At 36.7% G+C, this 16,210-nt stretch overlaps 1 protein-coding gene across 7 annotated transcripts in view; it reads right to left on the bottom strand.

Annotated features, from left to right (window-relative positions):
* Positions 1 to 560: 560 nt before the first annotated feature.
* MAPDA (N6-Methyl-AMP deaminase) overlaps positions 561 to 16,210 on the bottom strand; it is a 32,616-nt gene continuing 16,966 nt past the window's right edge. For 2 of the 7 annotated variants that reach the window (XM_074235247.1, XM_074235248.1), the window contains exons 5-12: positions 15,665 to 15,752; positions 13,615 to 13,696; positions 12,137 to 12,181; positions 10,910 to 11,036; positions 7,044 to 7,124; positions 5,437 to 5,575; positions 3,770 to 3,870; positions 564 to 3,056 (exon numbers count right to left, since the gene is read on the bottom strand). In XM_074235247.1, coding sequence (XP_074091348.1) covers positions 2,862 to 3,056; positions 3,770 to 3,870; positions 5,437 to 5,575; positions 7,044 to 7,124; positions 10,910 to 11,036; positions 12,137 to 12,181; positions 13,615 to 13,696; positions 15,665 to 15,752 — 858 coding nt within the window. In that variant the 3' untranslated portion in view covers positions 564 to 2,861. Of the gene's footprint in view, positions 3,057 to 3,769; positions 3,871 to 5,436; positions 5,576 to 7,043; positions 7,125 to 10,909; positions 11,037 to 12,136; positions 12,182 to 13,614; positions 13,697 to 15,664; positions 15,753 to 16,210 lie in introns of all 7 variants that reach the window. The other 5 variants (XM_074235249.1, XM_074235243.1, XM_074235244.1 and 2 more) reach the window with 4 other exon arrangements.

The raw sequence follows: 16,210 nt of genomic DNA, 5'->3' as shown, positions 1-16,210 counted from the left end.
TTGCTTGGATGGAGACAAATATCAGGCTACTCTCACTGTCCCCTCTCAACTATGTTTAAGTCTACTATTTGGAATAAAAACAATAAAAAACATTAACACTGAATATAAAAACTAAAAGGCACAATTAGGGGTAGGAGGAGAAGCAGTACTAGATCCTATTCCTTTTTAAATAATGTTCAAAAATTTCTAAATAGGTTGTAGCAACAAAGGCCAGAATGGATTAGTATCATCATTCCTTTTGATAAAAGTTTGCTTGTTACTTCTCCATCTCCGGTCAGTGTCTCTTGACTTCAGGTTTTCCCTTTTCATTCTGCTATGAATTTTTTTTTGTCCTGTCATTTTGAGTTTTATTACCACATAGCATCAGAATTATTCTAAAAAAGTATAAAAATTCCAAACAAAAAGTTGCATTTAAATTTTCTTCGTATCTGACTGTTAACATGTCTTACACTGTAAACTTTGTGCAGGGACTGTTTTTTAAAATTTGTATAGCACTAGTACCATGATGCCATTTGAACCTTTAGGCATATAAATTTTTAAAAAATATGATACTGAGGCAGGGAAGTGAGGATTTGGAACTAACAAGGACGTGAAGACCACTAAATACTGCCTCTTAAATTTTCCCCCCACCCACAGCCCCATGAAGTTGAACTGTTCCATTCCAAAATCCACACGAAACTCTCTTATCCACAGATAACCTGCACATAGCCAGAGATTTTTCCATTTCACAGTCTTAATTATTTTAGACCTTTTGATTGAAAGATCTTTCATATGTTGAGGTTTTTCTTAATTTTTGGATCTGTGATTTCACTAATATGAGGAACTGCCTTCTGTGGAAAATTAAGCCTTCTATTCCTTCTTCGAATAATGCATTGCCAGTTTATCCATAACTTAGTTGCCTAGACCCTAAGGTTGAATAATTGGTCCACAGTCTCACAGCCTGCATTATGTCAAGAGGCAGGAAATAAACCCAGGTTTCTCTGAAAGACCAGCCCAGTAACAAGGCTATATTCTCTGACTTGTGGACAGTACTCTACTACAAGCCTATCTCAAGTCCTGAGTAAAGTCTGATTATCTGTAGTTGAAGTATCAATAATTTACGCATTACACCCAAATTTCATTTTAATCCTTGCTTTTTTAAACCTCTTTTAACTTGTTATAGTGTAACATGAACTAGGTTTTTTTTTTTTGACTCAAATAGGAGAGAGGTAATATATACACAGTGAAATTGCCAGAATCTGGCAAGTAGGATGGAGAAGTAAATAAGACATATTAGAAAACCACAAAAAAAAAGTGATAATTTCTGACTTTCTTTTCAAGATTAAAGGAGTTGGAAGTATGCTAGCTCCACAGGATAGGTTAGACAAAGCAATATGACACCAAAATGTTTCTCAAACACTTGTCAAAGTCCCAGACTATTTCTTAGAGAAAGATGGATGAGATGGTTAAAATCCCTGGAATTGCCAACCATTGCAGGTTTTCCTTGCTTTTAAGAAAACCCAATATGATGTGATCCTCCAGATAGAAATTTGGTAGGTAATTCAATAGGCTTTTGAAATAGCAAACTCACAAAATAAATTTTAATTAAGATTCAATTTATTCACCTATTGTTTTGGAGAACACAGAAACCAATGTATATAATCATATCCCTGTCTATATGGTTTAGTGACACCTGACCTGCTTTTCAGATTTTTTTTTTTTGCCTTATGACTCTCAGCTTTCCAAGAAAAATCTCCTGAGGTCAGCTTTTTGTAAATTGTTAGAAAATGGGTGATAGTAACTACAAGGAAGCATGAAAAATGAGATAGAGCCTTAAGAAATTATGGTTTGATCTGGTTATAAGTTTGTATGCCAGATGTGAAGTTAGCATCTGTGATCTGAGCAGAGCAAAATGAAGCATTGGGTCTACTGGCAGTTGAACACAGGACCTCCCTGTGCCCCTTGACCTTTCCTCATTAGTCATGACAATGCATGCTACTTTTAGGCTCTAGAAAATGGGAAATAGCAACAACTGGCACTCATTAAATCTGGGAGGGTTGAAAAGTTGAAGAAAGAAGAGTAGCACATGGCTGATGTTTACATAGGATCAGGTAGCTCCTTCGGAACTAACTGGGCACACTTTCATATGCCAAACAATAGTGGCATTTCTAGAGAGCAAAACAAGTATACCATCCTATCTTAGCTTGGTTACATCTTACTCCACTTTAACAGTTTATTAGTCTGGTGCTATCTCCTGTTGAAGTTGCTAGGCATATATTTGTTTTACTGTGATTTCTTCCCTGAGGACTTAGAAGATGGTGAAACTGGAGGATCCTAGGCAGTGCTGCTACTTTTGCAGAGATCAATTTAGTTTGGGTGAAGGAAATGGTTAACTGCTAATTAATCTTACAGCCTCTTAAGGCAGTCCAAGTGATCAAGAGTTATTTCCATGAGATTTCTGCTTTTTTTTTTTTAACAGGCCCTTTAGGCAGAGATCCAGATGTCATCAACTGTCAATGCTATTGGGACATTTGGGGAATGAATAAGAGAAAAAAGAATGACTTCTCTGAAGCCTTATGATACTGGATAGGCAATGGAAAATATGGCTTTTGGTCCAAGTTACTAATTAGGCTAGTTCCCTTTCCTATAACCTGTTGGAGAGGGTGTGGTGAATATTAGCAGTGAACAAACCAGAGAGCAGCCAGGTAAGGCTTCTGCAACTACCAATGTGTTGTATAATCTCCTGGTTAAGGATCCCCTTGACTTAAGACTCTCAGAGAATATCCTATTCACTGATTCAAGGCAGGTGGTAGAAGGATTGCAAAGTAATTCCAAATGGAAGCCAGCCCAAGGACCATGATGTGACTTTTCAGAGATTCCCCTTAATAATGTAAGAATTTTGACTTCAAATTATTCCATTTCTTCCTTAATTCAGATTTGGTACTGCTGGAAGCAAAGATATAATTGATGGATTCATAGGAGAGGTCCCACATCTGTGTCTGCGTCAAACCAAATGTCTCAGCAGCTAGCTGGTACTCCTGAGAAAGGTGTGTTGCAAAAACACCCTTATCATCAGTCTGCCAATATAAACCAAGAAAGTTTCAGAATTAGTTTTTAAGAAAATGGGGGAAATGGCTATCCTCTAATATATAATCAATTTTCCTATGGTAGCATCAATTTGTTTCTTCTTTTACCCCCTATAATGTATACAGGAATGTTATACAAGGCTTACATTATCTGGTCCCAGAACCAATAAATCCTAAGTGTTATTATTATTAATGATGAATAATATTTGTAGAGCCTTTTGAGACCTCTCGTGAGAAGGGTCAGTGTAAATCTTCCTTATCATACTAGTTGCAGAACCAGGTCCATCATTAATTCTAACTTGAAATTACAGCTTTGAAATGAAATTTTAATTGTCCCCTTTAGGAGAGACTTTTATGTCTGCTGCAGTATATGTTATGGTGCATAAAAAAATACTCATCATAGTTGTGTGTAGCACTATTTCCCTAGGCTCCAAGATCAGGGATAAAGCAATAAAAGAATAGTGCATTTCTCACTTATAATTTTTCTACCATTTTCCCCAATTATTGCTTCCCTTGTTCTTTTCTGTGAATCTAAGAGCTGTTTTCATCTTGACTTAGGCAATTCAACCAACCACTCAATCTTGCTTAAGCAATATTATAAGGCATCTAAGGTAGGTAATTTAGTTTATTAATGATATATTTGGTTTAATTACAAAAGCAGGAAAAAAAGGATCAAAATATTTTAAGCAAAACATTTTACTTACACAAATTACCGAGGGGTGGGCTATGCCGTACCAGAATCCAAAGTGATGTTGATCATAAGAAGGTACTGTTTGACTTTTGATATTTGAAGTTAAACAGAGTTCTAAGTGAAGAACAAACTATATTAAAATCACAGAAAGGAAGTTAACTGATTCAACACTGTGTTCTATATAGGAAGATAAACCAAATGTTTTTTTTTAATTTTTGTTTAGGAAACACAATTAAGTGCATTTGTAGCAACTTATAATAAAATAATAACTATTCCTTTCCCACTTTCTCCCCTCTCCCTGAAATTCACCTCTGTAGATGGAAAACCTATTCCCTGTGGGGACTTCCTCTTTCTTCACCAGACACAGGGTTAGTATTATAATGTACACTAACAGTATATAGGGAATGGAAGCCCAGCAGATTAGGGAGGGGAGGGGGGAGCAGAAAGTTATGGGGTTGGGAGATTCTTTTAGGCTGGGGTATCTAGATTAATCCCAGTCTTATTGCAGAAGTTCAGCTGGAGTCTTGAAAATACAGCACTGAGTGGAAATTGCAACATTATAAAGGATGACAAAATCAGGTTAAGTAAGCAAAGCTCTGAACTTTGTCTGTAGTCCTATAGGAAATCTGCATTTATTTATTCATAAAAACATTCCCCTGCTGTTTTTAAGAAAAGAAAGTAAATTCTAAGGCTGATTTATACTATCAAATTCCTATCACAAAATACTAAACATTTCTTGGTGAAATATTTATGGACTTGGTGCTATACTTCAAGTCGAGAAATTTATCAAAATGAGAAAAGCCTATTCTACCTACCCCCAAGGATTAACAAAATGACCAATTTGAGGATCCTAATTTCCAAATGTGGGCTCCTTCAAAGCAGGGCCAGTCTCTACGTGCACATTGTCTGACACATAGTAGGCTTTTAACAAATGTATACTTTCTGAATGACTAACTGTCCTTTCTTATAAGCAAAGGGAAGCCAAGAGCACTAGTGAACTCCAGTTAAGCATATTCTCTAGCCACAGTCCAGGTCACTGTGCTCTAGGAAGAGTACATCTGGTCAATCTTTCCTGAGGGAGGCTGTAGGGAGTGGAAAAGTTAAGGTTGAAAAAGATTCCCCTTAACATGTGAAAGACTATTTGCAATTTGTCCAAATAACTACCAGACCTAAAAATTTGGGAAAATAGAAGCATGAATTGGATAAAAGATACCTGAAATCCTTTGACTTTTTTCTGAATTTGTAGATTTTTAAATAAATATTGCATTTTCCCTAACAAATGTTCTGTTCAGTCATTTTAGTCATGTTCAACTGACCCCATTAGTTATTTTCTTGACAAAGATACTGGAGAGGTTTGCTATTAACTTCTTCAGCTCATTTTACAGATGAGGAAACTGAGGCAAACAGGGTTAAGTAACTTGCCCAGGATCACAAAGTTTAGTGAGTGTCTGAGGCCAGATTTGAGCTCAAGATTAGTCTTCCTGACTCTAGATCTGGCATTCTATCCACTGTTATCAGCTAGCTGCAGCCAACAAATCTCATTACAAACTTTTATTTTTAGAACAGCATTATTTTTATCTTTTGTTTTTTAAGTGTTGCCCTTAGAATGGTGCCTGTCAAGGTATAGGTTACACACTGTGGGGGGAAACTTGGAAGGGTTCTCAGTGATCTGGACCTCACCTAGTGGTATACGGTGTTGTCTAATAAACTCCACCAAATCCAGTGACCCTCCTACAGACGAACTGAGAAATGTCCCATGGCCAATTCTGTCAGGAGGCAGTCCCAGGAGAACTTGGGTCTCTTTTTCTTGGTTTGGAATCTAAAAATGATACATATAAATATATCTATGTAATTTTTTAAAAATCCAGATTCATTGGTTCTCAACTTCTTTTTCTGGGTCTGTCATTGCTAAGCTGCTGATGCACAGCAGTTTACACTTGACCATATTTTCTTCTGATTGTGATGAATCTTTTTCACCCCCTTCTTTTCCTTCCACTACAACAGATTCCTCTAGACCTCATTTAATTAATATTTTGTTTTGGCAAAGTTAACTATGCCTCATAGTCACATTTAGAGTTACAAAAGTATCTCTACACTACTGGCTAATTATTAGATTATTTTATTTTTAGAAAGCCCAGGTCAGTGTTCAAAGTGTTTTAAATGTTTTAAAAGCAATAAAAATAGGAATCTCAGTCTTAAGGTAGTAAACACATTTTGGGTAAACAAGTACATATATAATCTAGAAATAACTCAGGAAGAGGAATACATTTTTTTGTAATGTCCACATTTGGTCTACATAAATTAAACTTAGTTACAATGCTTGCCCTACCTGACATTGTGTGGGCAAAAAAAAATTACCTGGGAAGTTCACACAGAACAGTAACCTGGGGCCTTGTGGACAACATTCTTAGGTCTACCAATGGATTTTTGATACTGACCCAATGGCATCTCAGTTGTCTTAATTTCTCTATCTGTTAAATGGGGAGTGGTCCCTGCCTACCACTTATAACACTATAAAAAAGAGGTTGGATTTCTTAAGCCAATGTACATTACCCAGGATGAAAATCAATCTTTGCTCTTCAAGTTTGTGAGTATATGTATTATTTAGAGCTATAATTAGTCATTTTTGAAGGAAGTGGGCAGATGGAGAGGGAAGAGTATGGACAATCAGAGAGACTTGAGAGTACCAGAGGAAAAATCATGGATGTGAACTCTCCAAAGATGGAAGTATCTCTTCTGGCTAATATTCATCCTGGTGTTTTGGGCCACAGCACCATATATACCAGTTATAAATCCTGACATTGCCAGATGCTTGGCAACTGAGGACTGATTATTCAGGTCCTTGTCATGTACATGAGAAACAGCCTTTCCCTGTCCCCTCCCATTGCCATATCACTTTAAATACCCACTGAAATGTCATGCCCTGGGACAAATAGGTCTAGCATGTTTTGTTTAGTCCTCAGTATCAGGAGAAACTCAAAGATGATGGGAAGTTCTTGTTCTAATTCTTGCAAGATATTGATATTAGACTGTTTTGAATACTTGTAATTATGAACTGGAATGTGAATAAATACTGACACTCAAAACACTGTCAGAAAGGAAAGTTATATTACAATAGTTTACCTTGATTTATAACAGCCTACCCCCCCAAAAAAGCCTACCTTTTTGCCTTTCATAATTTCAAAACTACATTGTCTTCCAATTATATGCTGATTATTTCTAATTATATACTTTCCCTTTTGATAGTGAGAAAAGGATTGTTCTTGTTTGAAACTATTATTATTTACCTCTGAAAGATGGATTGCCAGTTTCAGACCTGCTTTTTTTGCTTCCAAGAGAGGTTCCAAAAAGTCTTTCCCATGTCCGGCCTTCAAGTGAAAAGTTAAAATAAGACTTCATGAGACTTAGGAATAGACTGAGGAAATTAGCTATGCAATTTGATAAACACACTTAACCAAGTGGGAAGAAACAGTGGACGAGATTAGGTAAATACAATATTAGTTACTAATAATGATTTTAGAGTGCCAAACAAGAAACAGATAATCTCTTAAAGGAGTTTTAAGCTGAAAAATGACCTTAGAGATAATCACATCCTTTATTTGAAATCAATCTTTTACCCATTTGTCCTCATACTAACCCTTGATTACCCCCATTCCTACTGATGTGGGGCTGAACCTCATACAACTGGTCTGATCAGGTTCAATACAAATTTATTAACATCTCAACTGAGTTTTCACTGCGAGAAATTCTTTTATTCTTTGCTATCTTGTTCCTCATAACAGTCTTTCTCAAGTTTCTCATACTACCCTATCTCTACAACCCTTCGTTAGACCTCACTTCTAATTTCAGTGAGAAAAGACGTAATTTGCTCCCTGTTCTCTTCTCTACCTCAAAAATCCCTTGACATCATTCCCCATTATCCCTTTCTTTATCACAGAATATTGAAGAGATGGCTCTACTCGCCAAGGTCAATCCTTGTGCCCCTGATCCTATTCCTTTCTATCTTTGATAGACTTGGCCTGTAATCACCTCCCACCCCTCTAATTTTCTGTTTCTCCCTATCAGTGGTTCTCACAAATATACCTGTCTCTCCTATTTCCTTAATATACCTACACTAAGCTCTGCCTTTCCCAAAGGATCCTAAATCTCTCTTCACTCTCATAGCCAAACTTAGAAAAAGCTGTCTATATGCCATCGTTGTCTCTTCTCCTCTCACCATTTAATCTCTCGCAATCTGGTTTCCAACCTCATCACTCAAATGAAACAGCTCTCTCCAAAATTATCAATGATCCAGTAGGGCCTTTTCACAATCACGATCACTTTTAACCTCTCTATAGCTTTTGATACTGTTGTGCATCCTCTTCTGCTGGATATACTCCTTGGATTTTTGTGACACTAGTCTCTTGGTTCTTGGTTCAGCCACTCTCAGTCAACTTTGCCTGATCATTGTAAATGTTTACTGTGGGTGTATTCCAAAGCTCTGTTGTAGGCCCACTTCTCTTTTCTCTATGCAGATTAACTTCCAGATCTCTAGCAGATAGCCTTAGACTTTGTGACATCTAATTCCACATCACCATTTTCAAATGTTGGTCATGTCAAATTCAATATAAAAAAAGAGAATCCATTAATCCTCATCCTCTTCCCAATTTCCTTATTGAAGACATGATCATTCTTTTATTCACCTAGGCTGGCAATCTGAAGCATCAGAAGCATTTTTCTGTTCTCTCAAATCTAATTTAGTTACCATTGATTCTACTTCTATAACAGCTTTCATATCTATCCCCATTTACCATTCCACCCTCCCTCTCTACAACTGAGGTTCTTAACACCTTTCACTTGGCTTGAAGCAGTCGGCTCCTATTTGAGTCTCGCTGCATCTTTCTCTTCTCCATTCCATTTTCTACACAGTTGTACAAATTGTAGGATCTTATAGCTAGGAAAAAATACAAACTTCGGTCTGTCAGTTAATACACTGCACAATCTAAATTCTTACCCCTTTAGACTTCACCTTACTCCTTCACATTTTCCAAGTTCCAAGCAAAAGAGCCTTTTAGTTCCCAAACACAACGTTCTGTTTCCTCCTTCTGCTAGGGGCTTCTCATGGTTGAAATGAAGGCCCTCCTTCCCTTGATCTCTTAAAATCTCTAGCTTCCTGCAAGCTCACCCTGAGTGCTTCACTCCCCACCCCATTACTTTTTGTAGTTCTTTTTTCATTTTTTTTTTGCAGGGCTATGGGGCTGACTTGCCCAAGATCACACAACTAGTTAAAATTAAGTGTCTGAAGTCGGATTTTAACTCAAGTCTTCCTGACTCCAGGGCTGGTGCTTTATCCATTCCTCCCAATTACCTTTTACATTTACTTATATGTGTGTAAGTTGTTTCCCTTAGCAAATTGCAAACCCCTTGAGAGCAGGGACTTTTATTTTTCTGTCTGTATTCCAAGCATCTATCATAGTGCCTATAGACTTTTTAATTTAATTAAAGATTTTATTTAGAGTTTTACAATTTTTCCCCCAATCTTACTTCCCTCCCCCCACAGAAAGCAATTTGTCAGTCTTTACATTGTTTCCATGCTGTACATTGATCCAAATTGAATGTGATGAGAGAAATCATATCCTTAAGGAAGAAATATAAAGTATAAGAGATAACAAGATCAGACAATAAGATAGCAGGTTTCTTTTTTTATAAGTTACAGGTAATAGTCCTTGAACTTTGTCCAAACTCCACGGTTCTTTATCTGGATACAGATGGTATTTTCCATTGCAGACAGCCCCAAATTGTCCCTGATTGTTGCACTGATGAAATAAGCATGTCCATCAAGGCTGATCATCACCCCCATGTTGCTGTTAGGATGTACTGTGTTTTTCTGGTTCTGCTCATCTCACTCAGCATCAGTTCACATAAATCCCTCCAGGCTTCCTTGAATTCCCATCCCTCTTGTTTTCTAATAGAACAATAGTGTTCCATGACATACATATACCACAATTTGCTAAGCCATTCCCCAATTGAAGGACATTTACTTGATTTCCAATTCTTTGCCACCACAAATAGGGCTGCTATGAATATTTTTGTACAAGTGATGTTTTTACCTGTTTTCATCATCTCTTCAGGGCACAGACCCAGTAGTGCTATTGCTGGATCAAAGGGTATGCACATTTTTGTTGCCCTTTGGGCGTAGTTCCAAATTGCTCTCCAGAAAGGTTGGATGAGTTCACAGCTCCACCAACAATGTAATAGTGTCCCAGATTTCCCACAACCCTTCCAACAGTGATCCTTTCTGATCATATTGGCCAGTCTGAGAGGTGTGAGGTGGTACCTCAGAGAAGCTTTAATTTGCATTTCTCTAATAAGTAATGATTTAGAGCAATTTTTCATATGGCTATGGATTGCTTTGATCTCCTCATCTGTAAATTGCCTTTGCATATCCTTTGACCATTTGTCAACTGGGGAATGTGCCTAATAGACTCTTACAAATACTTGTTGATTGATTGGTGTAAGAGAATACCTTCATTTTATACAAGAAAAAACTGTAGGCCTCTGAGTAAATTCAAGGTGACTGAGTTCATGATAGAGCTAAAATCACATACCCCAGTCTTCTGACTCTTAAATTCAGCTCTTTTCACTATGTAATACTAACAATAACCTCAGGATGCTGATCAGTATCTACTGCAGAAGTGGAAAGTAGAATGACAACTGCATACCAAATGCACCTGTCCAAATTTCAAGATTCTTCATGACTGCTCAAATCCCTTTCTGCCAAATGGCTGAATGAAGAAAATAATGAAATTTCTCAGGTACAGAAAGTCATAGGATATAAGGAACCATTCCTTGGAGTAGTCTAGTCAAATAAAATACAGGGCTCTTATGAATTCTGAAAATCTGTGTTATGTTAGAAGATGATAGATTTACAGTGAGGTACTTTTTGCTTTAAAACTTCTTGCCCTAGGGGTGACTAGATGGCGCAGTGGATAGAGTACTGGCCCTGGAGTCAAGAGTACCTGAGTTCAAATCCGGCCTCAGACACTTAATAATTACCTAGCCGTGTGGCCTTGGGTAAGCCACTTAACCCCATTTGCCTTGCAAAAACCTAAAAAAAAAAATCTTGCCCTGTATAGTAACAAAATAAAAATAACTACTTCTAGGAAAAACTTACAGAGGGGTCTCCACTCAAGTCAAGACCAAGGACAGTATCCTCAGAGGAAAGCATGAATTCTTTGGCAAGTTTAACAGTCTCTTTTGCTTCTGTAGGTCCACCTCTTCTGTCTATTGCTATTAAATATCTGCAATACAGATGAACAGTTGACAGTGAACAAATATATAGCCAAAGAGTGAAAACAGGACCATCACTGATAAGGACTGATGGGGGAGGGGAAAGAGAAAGAAAAGGGGGGGCAGGGAGAGAGGAAAGAGAGAATGTGTGTGTGTGTGTGTGTGTGTGTGTGCGTGCGCACACGTGCATGTGTTTTTAAAATGAATAAAAACAACTTTAATCAAATCAATACTTAGAAGAAAATAATTACTTTCTAGGAATAGTTATACAAAATGTCACAATATATTCAATTGTCCTGTGGGGAATGAATTCACTGTTTTAATTTTAAAATAAGTCTTCTTGAAGTGTTTTTTTTTTTAACCAGATATATCTAACGTATCTGGAAAGACCCAAATTTCCTTTGTAAGAAAGAAAACCTTTATATGTAACATTCTATATACATATTTGCACATCTCTTTTTAAAGAGGGAAATATGCTTTTTCTGGAGTGATGGGGTTAGCTAGGTGGTGCAGTGGATAGAGCACTGGCCTCGGATTCAATAGGATGGGAGTTCAAATCTAATCTCAGACACTTGTCACTTACTAGCTATGTGATCTTGAGCAAGTCACTTAACCCTGATTGCCCTGCATTCCAGGACCATCTCCAGTCGTCCTGATTCATATCTTGACCACTGGACCCAGATGATGCTGGAGGAGAAAGTGAGGCTGGTAACTTAGCACAGCCTCCCCCTCACTCAAATCCAATTCATGTGCTTGTCATGGCAACACCTCCCTGAAGTCATGGCCTTCTTCAAAAATGAAGGACATGTGGGGGGGTGGAGGGGAGGGAAGTAAGATTAGGGGAAAAATTGTAAAACTCAAAATATATAAAATCTTTAAGATAAAAAACTGAAGGACAAACATTATTATTCTAGAGTGATGACAGTATTTAATTTTGGAGATAGTTCTAGTTCTGTTTACTTCATTCTGAATCAGTTCATTTAAGTCCTCTCAGTTCTCCACATCTATTACTTTCTTACAACACAATAATATACCATTGTGTCCAGATACCAATTTGTTTAGCCATTTCCCCACTGTGTTTTGTTAACATAAAAAGAGGTCACTATTTTACCTCTCTCTCTCTATAGTAGATGGAGATGATTTTTGGATATGTAACCTAAAATATGGAAAAGGCAGAGTTAGACAACATGCTAAGTCCCAGGCCTCTTATTTTACAAAAGGAAACTTGAGGACCAGAGGTGAAATGCCTATGTTCCATTGGTTATGGTGGCAAAGTCAAGATTTTAACCTAGGTCCTCAAGCAAAATATTGCACTTGCTCCACTGCCTCTAAGGCAGTGTGCTAAATATTGCTAATAACATTTAAAACTATCTCAAAATTTGTAGAAAGAGAACAATAGATTTCACTACTAAAAGGCACATTAGAGTATTAAGCTACAAATAGGTCACACAACTGATCCAACCAATCAGATACATTTTGGAACTTGGCCTGAAGAGCAATAAAACTGTGCATACCCTTCAATCCAGAAATGCCACTACTAGGTCTGTATCTCAAAGAGATCATAAAAAAGAGAAAAAGACTCACATGTACAAAAATATTTAATTAGATTCTTTCTGTAGTCGCAAAGAATTGGAAATTGAGGAGATGCCCATCAGGGAAAGACAGAACAAATTGTGGTATGTGAATGGAACACTATTGGGGGTTTTTTTTTGCAAGGCAATGGGATTAAGTGGCTTGCCCAAGGCCACACAGCTAGGTAATTATTAAGTGTCTGAGGCCAGATTTGAATCCAGGTACTCCTGACTCCAGGGCCTGCGTTCTAACCACTGCACCACCTAGCCACCCCTGGAACACTATTGTTCTATAAGAAATCATGAATATGTAGATTTCAGGAAAACCTGGAAAGACTTCTACAAACAGATGCTGAGTAAAATGAGAAGAACCAGAGGAACATTGTACACCTTAACAGCTACATTACGTGATTATCAACTATGATAGACTTAGCTCTTTTCAGCAGTACAATGATTATAGACAATTCTTTTTTTTTTTTTTAGGTTTTTGCAAGGCAAACGGGGTTAAGTGGCTTGCCCAAGGCCACACAGCTAGGTAATTATTAAGTGTCTGAGACCTGATTTGAACCCAGGTACTCCTGACTCCAGGGCCGGTGCTTTATCCACTACACCACCTAGCCACACCAATTATAGACAATTCTAAAAGACTTGTGATGGAAAATATCATCCAGAACTATGAAATAACTATGAAATCTGAATGCAGTCTAAAACGTACTATTTTCATTTTTAAAATTTTGCTTTTTTTCCTTCTCATGTTTTTCCCCTTTGTTCTGATTTTTCTTTTACAATATGACAAATATGGAAATATGTTTACCAAAATTGTACATGCATAACCTATATGAGATTACTCTCTGTCTTGTAAGGGGGGAGGGAGAAAAATGTGAACTTACAATCTTACAAAAAATGATTGTTGAAAACTATCTTTACATGTAATTGGAAAAAATGAAATAAAAAGATCGATCATACCTGAAACTCAGTCATGCTCTTGTTTTTGCACTAAAGGCATTCTGTTTCTTACCTCACCTCAATATCCAAATTTTCTTCTTTACACTGTTTTATGCCTTCTAGAACAGCTTCCACATAAGATTTTTTGGTCATACCTAGGAAAGGCACATGCAAACCCTCATGTGAACTTCAGAAAAATTTCACCATAAACAGAAACATTTCTGTACAAACGATTTTCATGTCAAGAAAAGAGATAAAGATGAGCTAAAGCATTATCCTTTTTTAAAAAAGTAACCTCTTTTAAAATTTCAATATTTGTTTCTCTTCTTAGTAGGGAAAAGAACATTCTGTTCTCTCATACTCAAAATCTACTCCCTAGGTCAGTAACAAAAAAATTAACATTCCTGGGTACCAAAATCTTTATCCTCTGGTGTGTTGTGCTCCCTTAGTAGTCTCCTTTTGCATGTCCTCCCTTCACTGGAAGAAGTCTCTTCTAATTAGCATCAATCATCCACTCTTCCTCATCCCATCCAAGTCATTCCCTAATTCAGATGATTTCTTTTTTTAGGAAAAGTTCTCTAATTATTGTATATATTTCAATGTTAATTCTAAAGTTAAAGATACAAATGAAGGTTCTTTGTGCTTTCCCTCCCATATTAATAACTATAGAGTAGTCTTAGAAATAATTTCAAAACAATTACCCACTGAAAATTTAACTGGTCTATAAATTTCAATAGCAAAGTTAACAGTAATGGAAATTCTTCAACCCTTCACTTTTAGTTACTGATTTCCAGACTACATCCAAATCATACCTATTCTTCACTGATCGATCTCTCTCTCTCTCTCTCTCCCTTTCTACCTATCATATATATATATATATATATACATACATATATATGAAAATATACACATGTATGTATAAAGGTCACATTCTAGAAATTATTAAAATATTTTATTTGATCTCAACTTAACTTTTATCTGCCAAGTGATTTTTTTAAAAGAAAAATTAAATATTCCTCAAATCACTGTTAAGAACTTTAAATATAAAGACAAGAAAAAGTCTTGCCCTCCAGAAGCTTGTTTTATTGGCAGTTCAATAGAACATGTATGTAAATATTTTTGGGGGAGAGTGCAGAAATCAGGAAAAGATGTTAAAATAGAGAAGGGGGGAATTAAGTGAAGTCTTCAAAGAAGTTAAGTCTTCTAAAAGGCAGAAGTGAGAGAAATTCTGAATTACAATCATGAGGGACAGTCTGGATGAAGGGTATAGGTACAAATCGGAACACTGAACATATGAAGGGAGAGGAGGAGAAACAAGTCTGGAATGGTACATATCTTAGGGCTTTAAATGCCCCAGAGGCAATAAGGAGAGGAAAGGTGTGAGTTAGGCAAGCCTGGGCATCTGTTAATTCTGGCATCTGTGTGGAGGAAGGATTGGAAAGGAAAACTGTATACAAAGAGTCCAATTAGGAAATTACTGCCCTAGTCCGACTGAGAGGTGAATCAGTGAGCCTAGGAACAGAGATAGGGCAGATGCAAAAGAGATTGTGGAGGGAGAACAGACAACATTCAGCAACTGACTTAAGAGAAGGTAAGGGTCCAGATGATCCCGAGGATGACATCCTGGGCCCTCAGTAGGGCCTACTTTTAATAAGAGTTTCTACTTTATTGCTACAAAATATCATTTGAATTCTCTTTAATTTAGAAAAGTCTCAATTAGTGTCCTTTGCTAGATGACCAGGGGACAGTATCACCTTGAGAAAGGCAATCAAGCTAATGAGGCAAAAGCACATGAAAACACATATAAAAGAGTTACAAAAGAGGATTAAAAGTAATCATTTAATTTTAAAAACCTCTTCTGCATGGTTGTCTTCACTGTTAAATTTTTTTGTAGTCCTAAGGAGAATTGATAATGTGTAGACAAAGATTGGTCTGTAACTGAATATCTGATCGTTAAGTGATTTTAAGTCATTCATTATTAGTATCTGCACAAAGAGCTGCCAAGCAGGACTATTCACTCTAGAATACTTTGACAGGAAAACCTCAAAGAGGGTCACAAAGAACAGAACAACACAAAAATAAAAACTGAATGGTAACATATTAAGGTATATATTAGAATTTACCTGTTGCATTTTCTTCTCTAGGTGTGCTCCTGAGTTCTAGATACTTGACACCATCATCAGCAAATTCTTTAATAACATCTTTTGTGACCTAGTAACATAATAGTTCACATTATTATATAAAATGAATCAATAAATACACTGAGTAAATGCTGAGGTAGCAGAAGTGATGATTTAATTAAAAAAACTTGTTACACACTCTAAAATATATAAAATTTTTCAAGACTGCCTGCAAAATATAATTGTTCTGTTCCCATCACCTATGCTAAATTAAATTCATAAGTGAACGTTTTGACAAAAACCTTTGTTTTTCTGATTTAGCTAAATTTCTTTTTAAGTTTGGTTTTTTTTTTTTGCAAGGCAATGGGGTTAAGTGACTTGCCCAAGGCTACAGTTAGGTAATTATTAAGTGTCTGAGGCCACATTTGAACTCAGGTACTTCTGACTCCATGGTCGGTGCTCTATCCACTGCGCCACCTAGCAGCCCCTTGATTTAGCTAATTAAAAAATTCTAATCAGTAGTTTTGTGGAAGCAAAGAAAGGAGATAA

This window comes from Macrotis lagotis, chromosome 4, assembly GCF_037893015.1.
Source record: "Macrotis lagotis isolate mMagLag1 chromosome 4, bilby.v1.9.chrom.fasta, whole genome shotgun sequence".
Lineage (NCBI taxonomy): Eukaryota > Metazoa > Chordata > Mammalia > Peramelemorphia > Peramelidae > Macrotis > Macrotis lagotis.
Note: the sequence above shows the minus strand (reverse complement) of the source record. Positions and strands in the feature narration are given on the sequence as shown.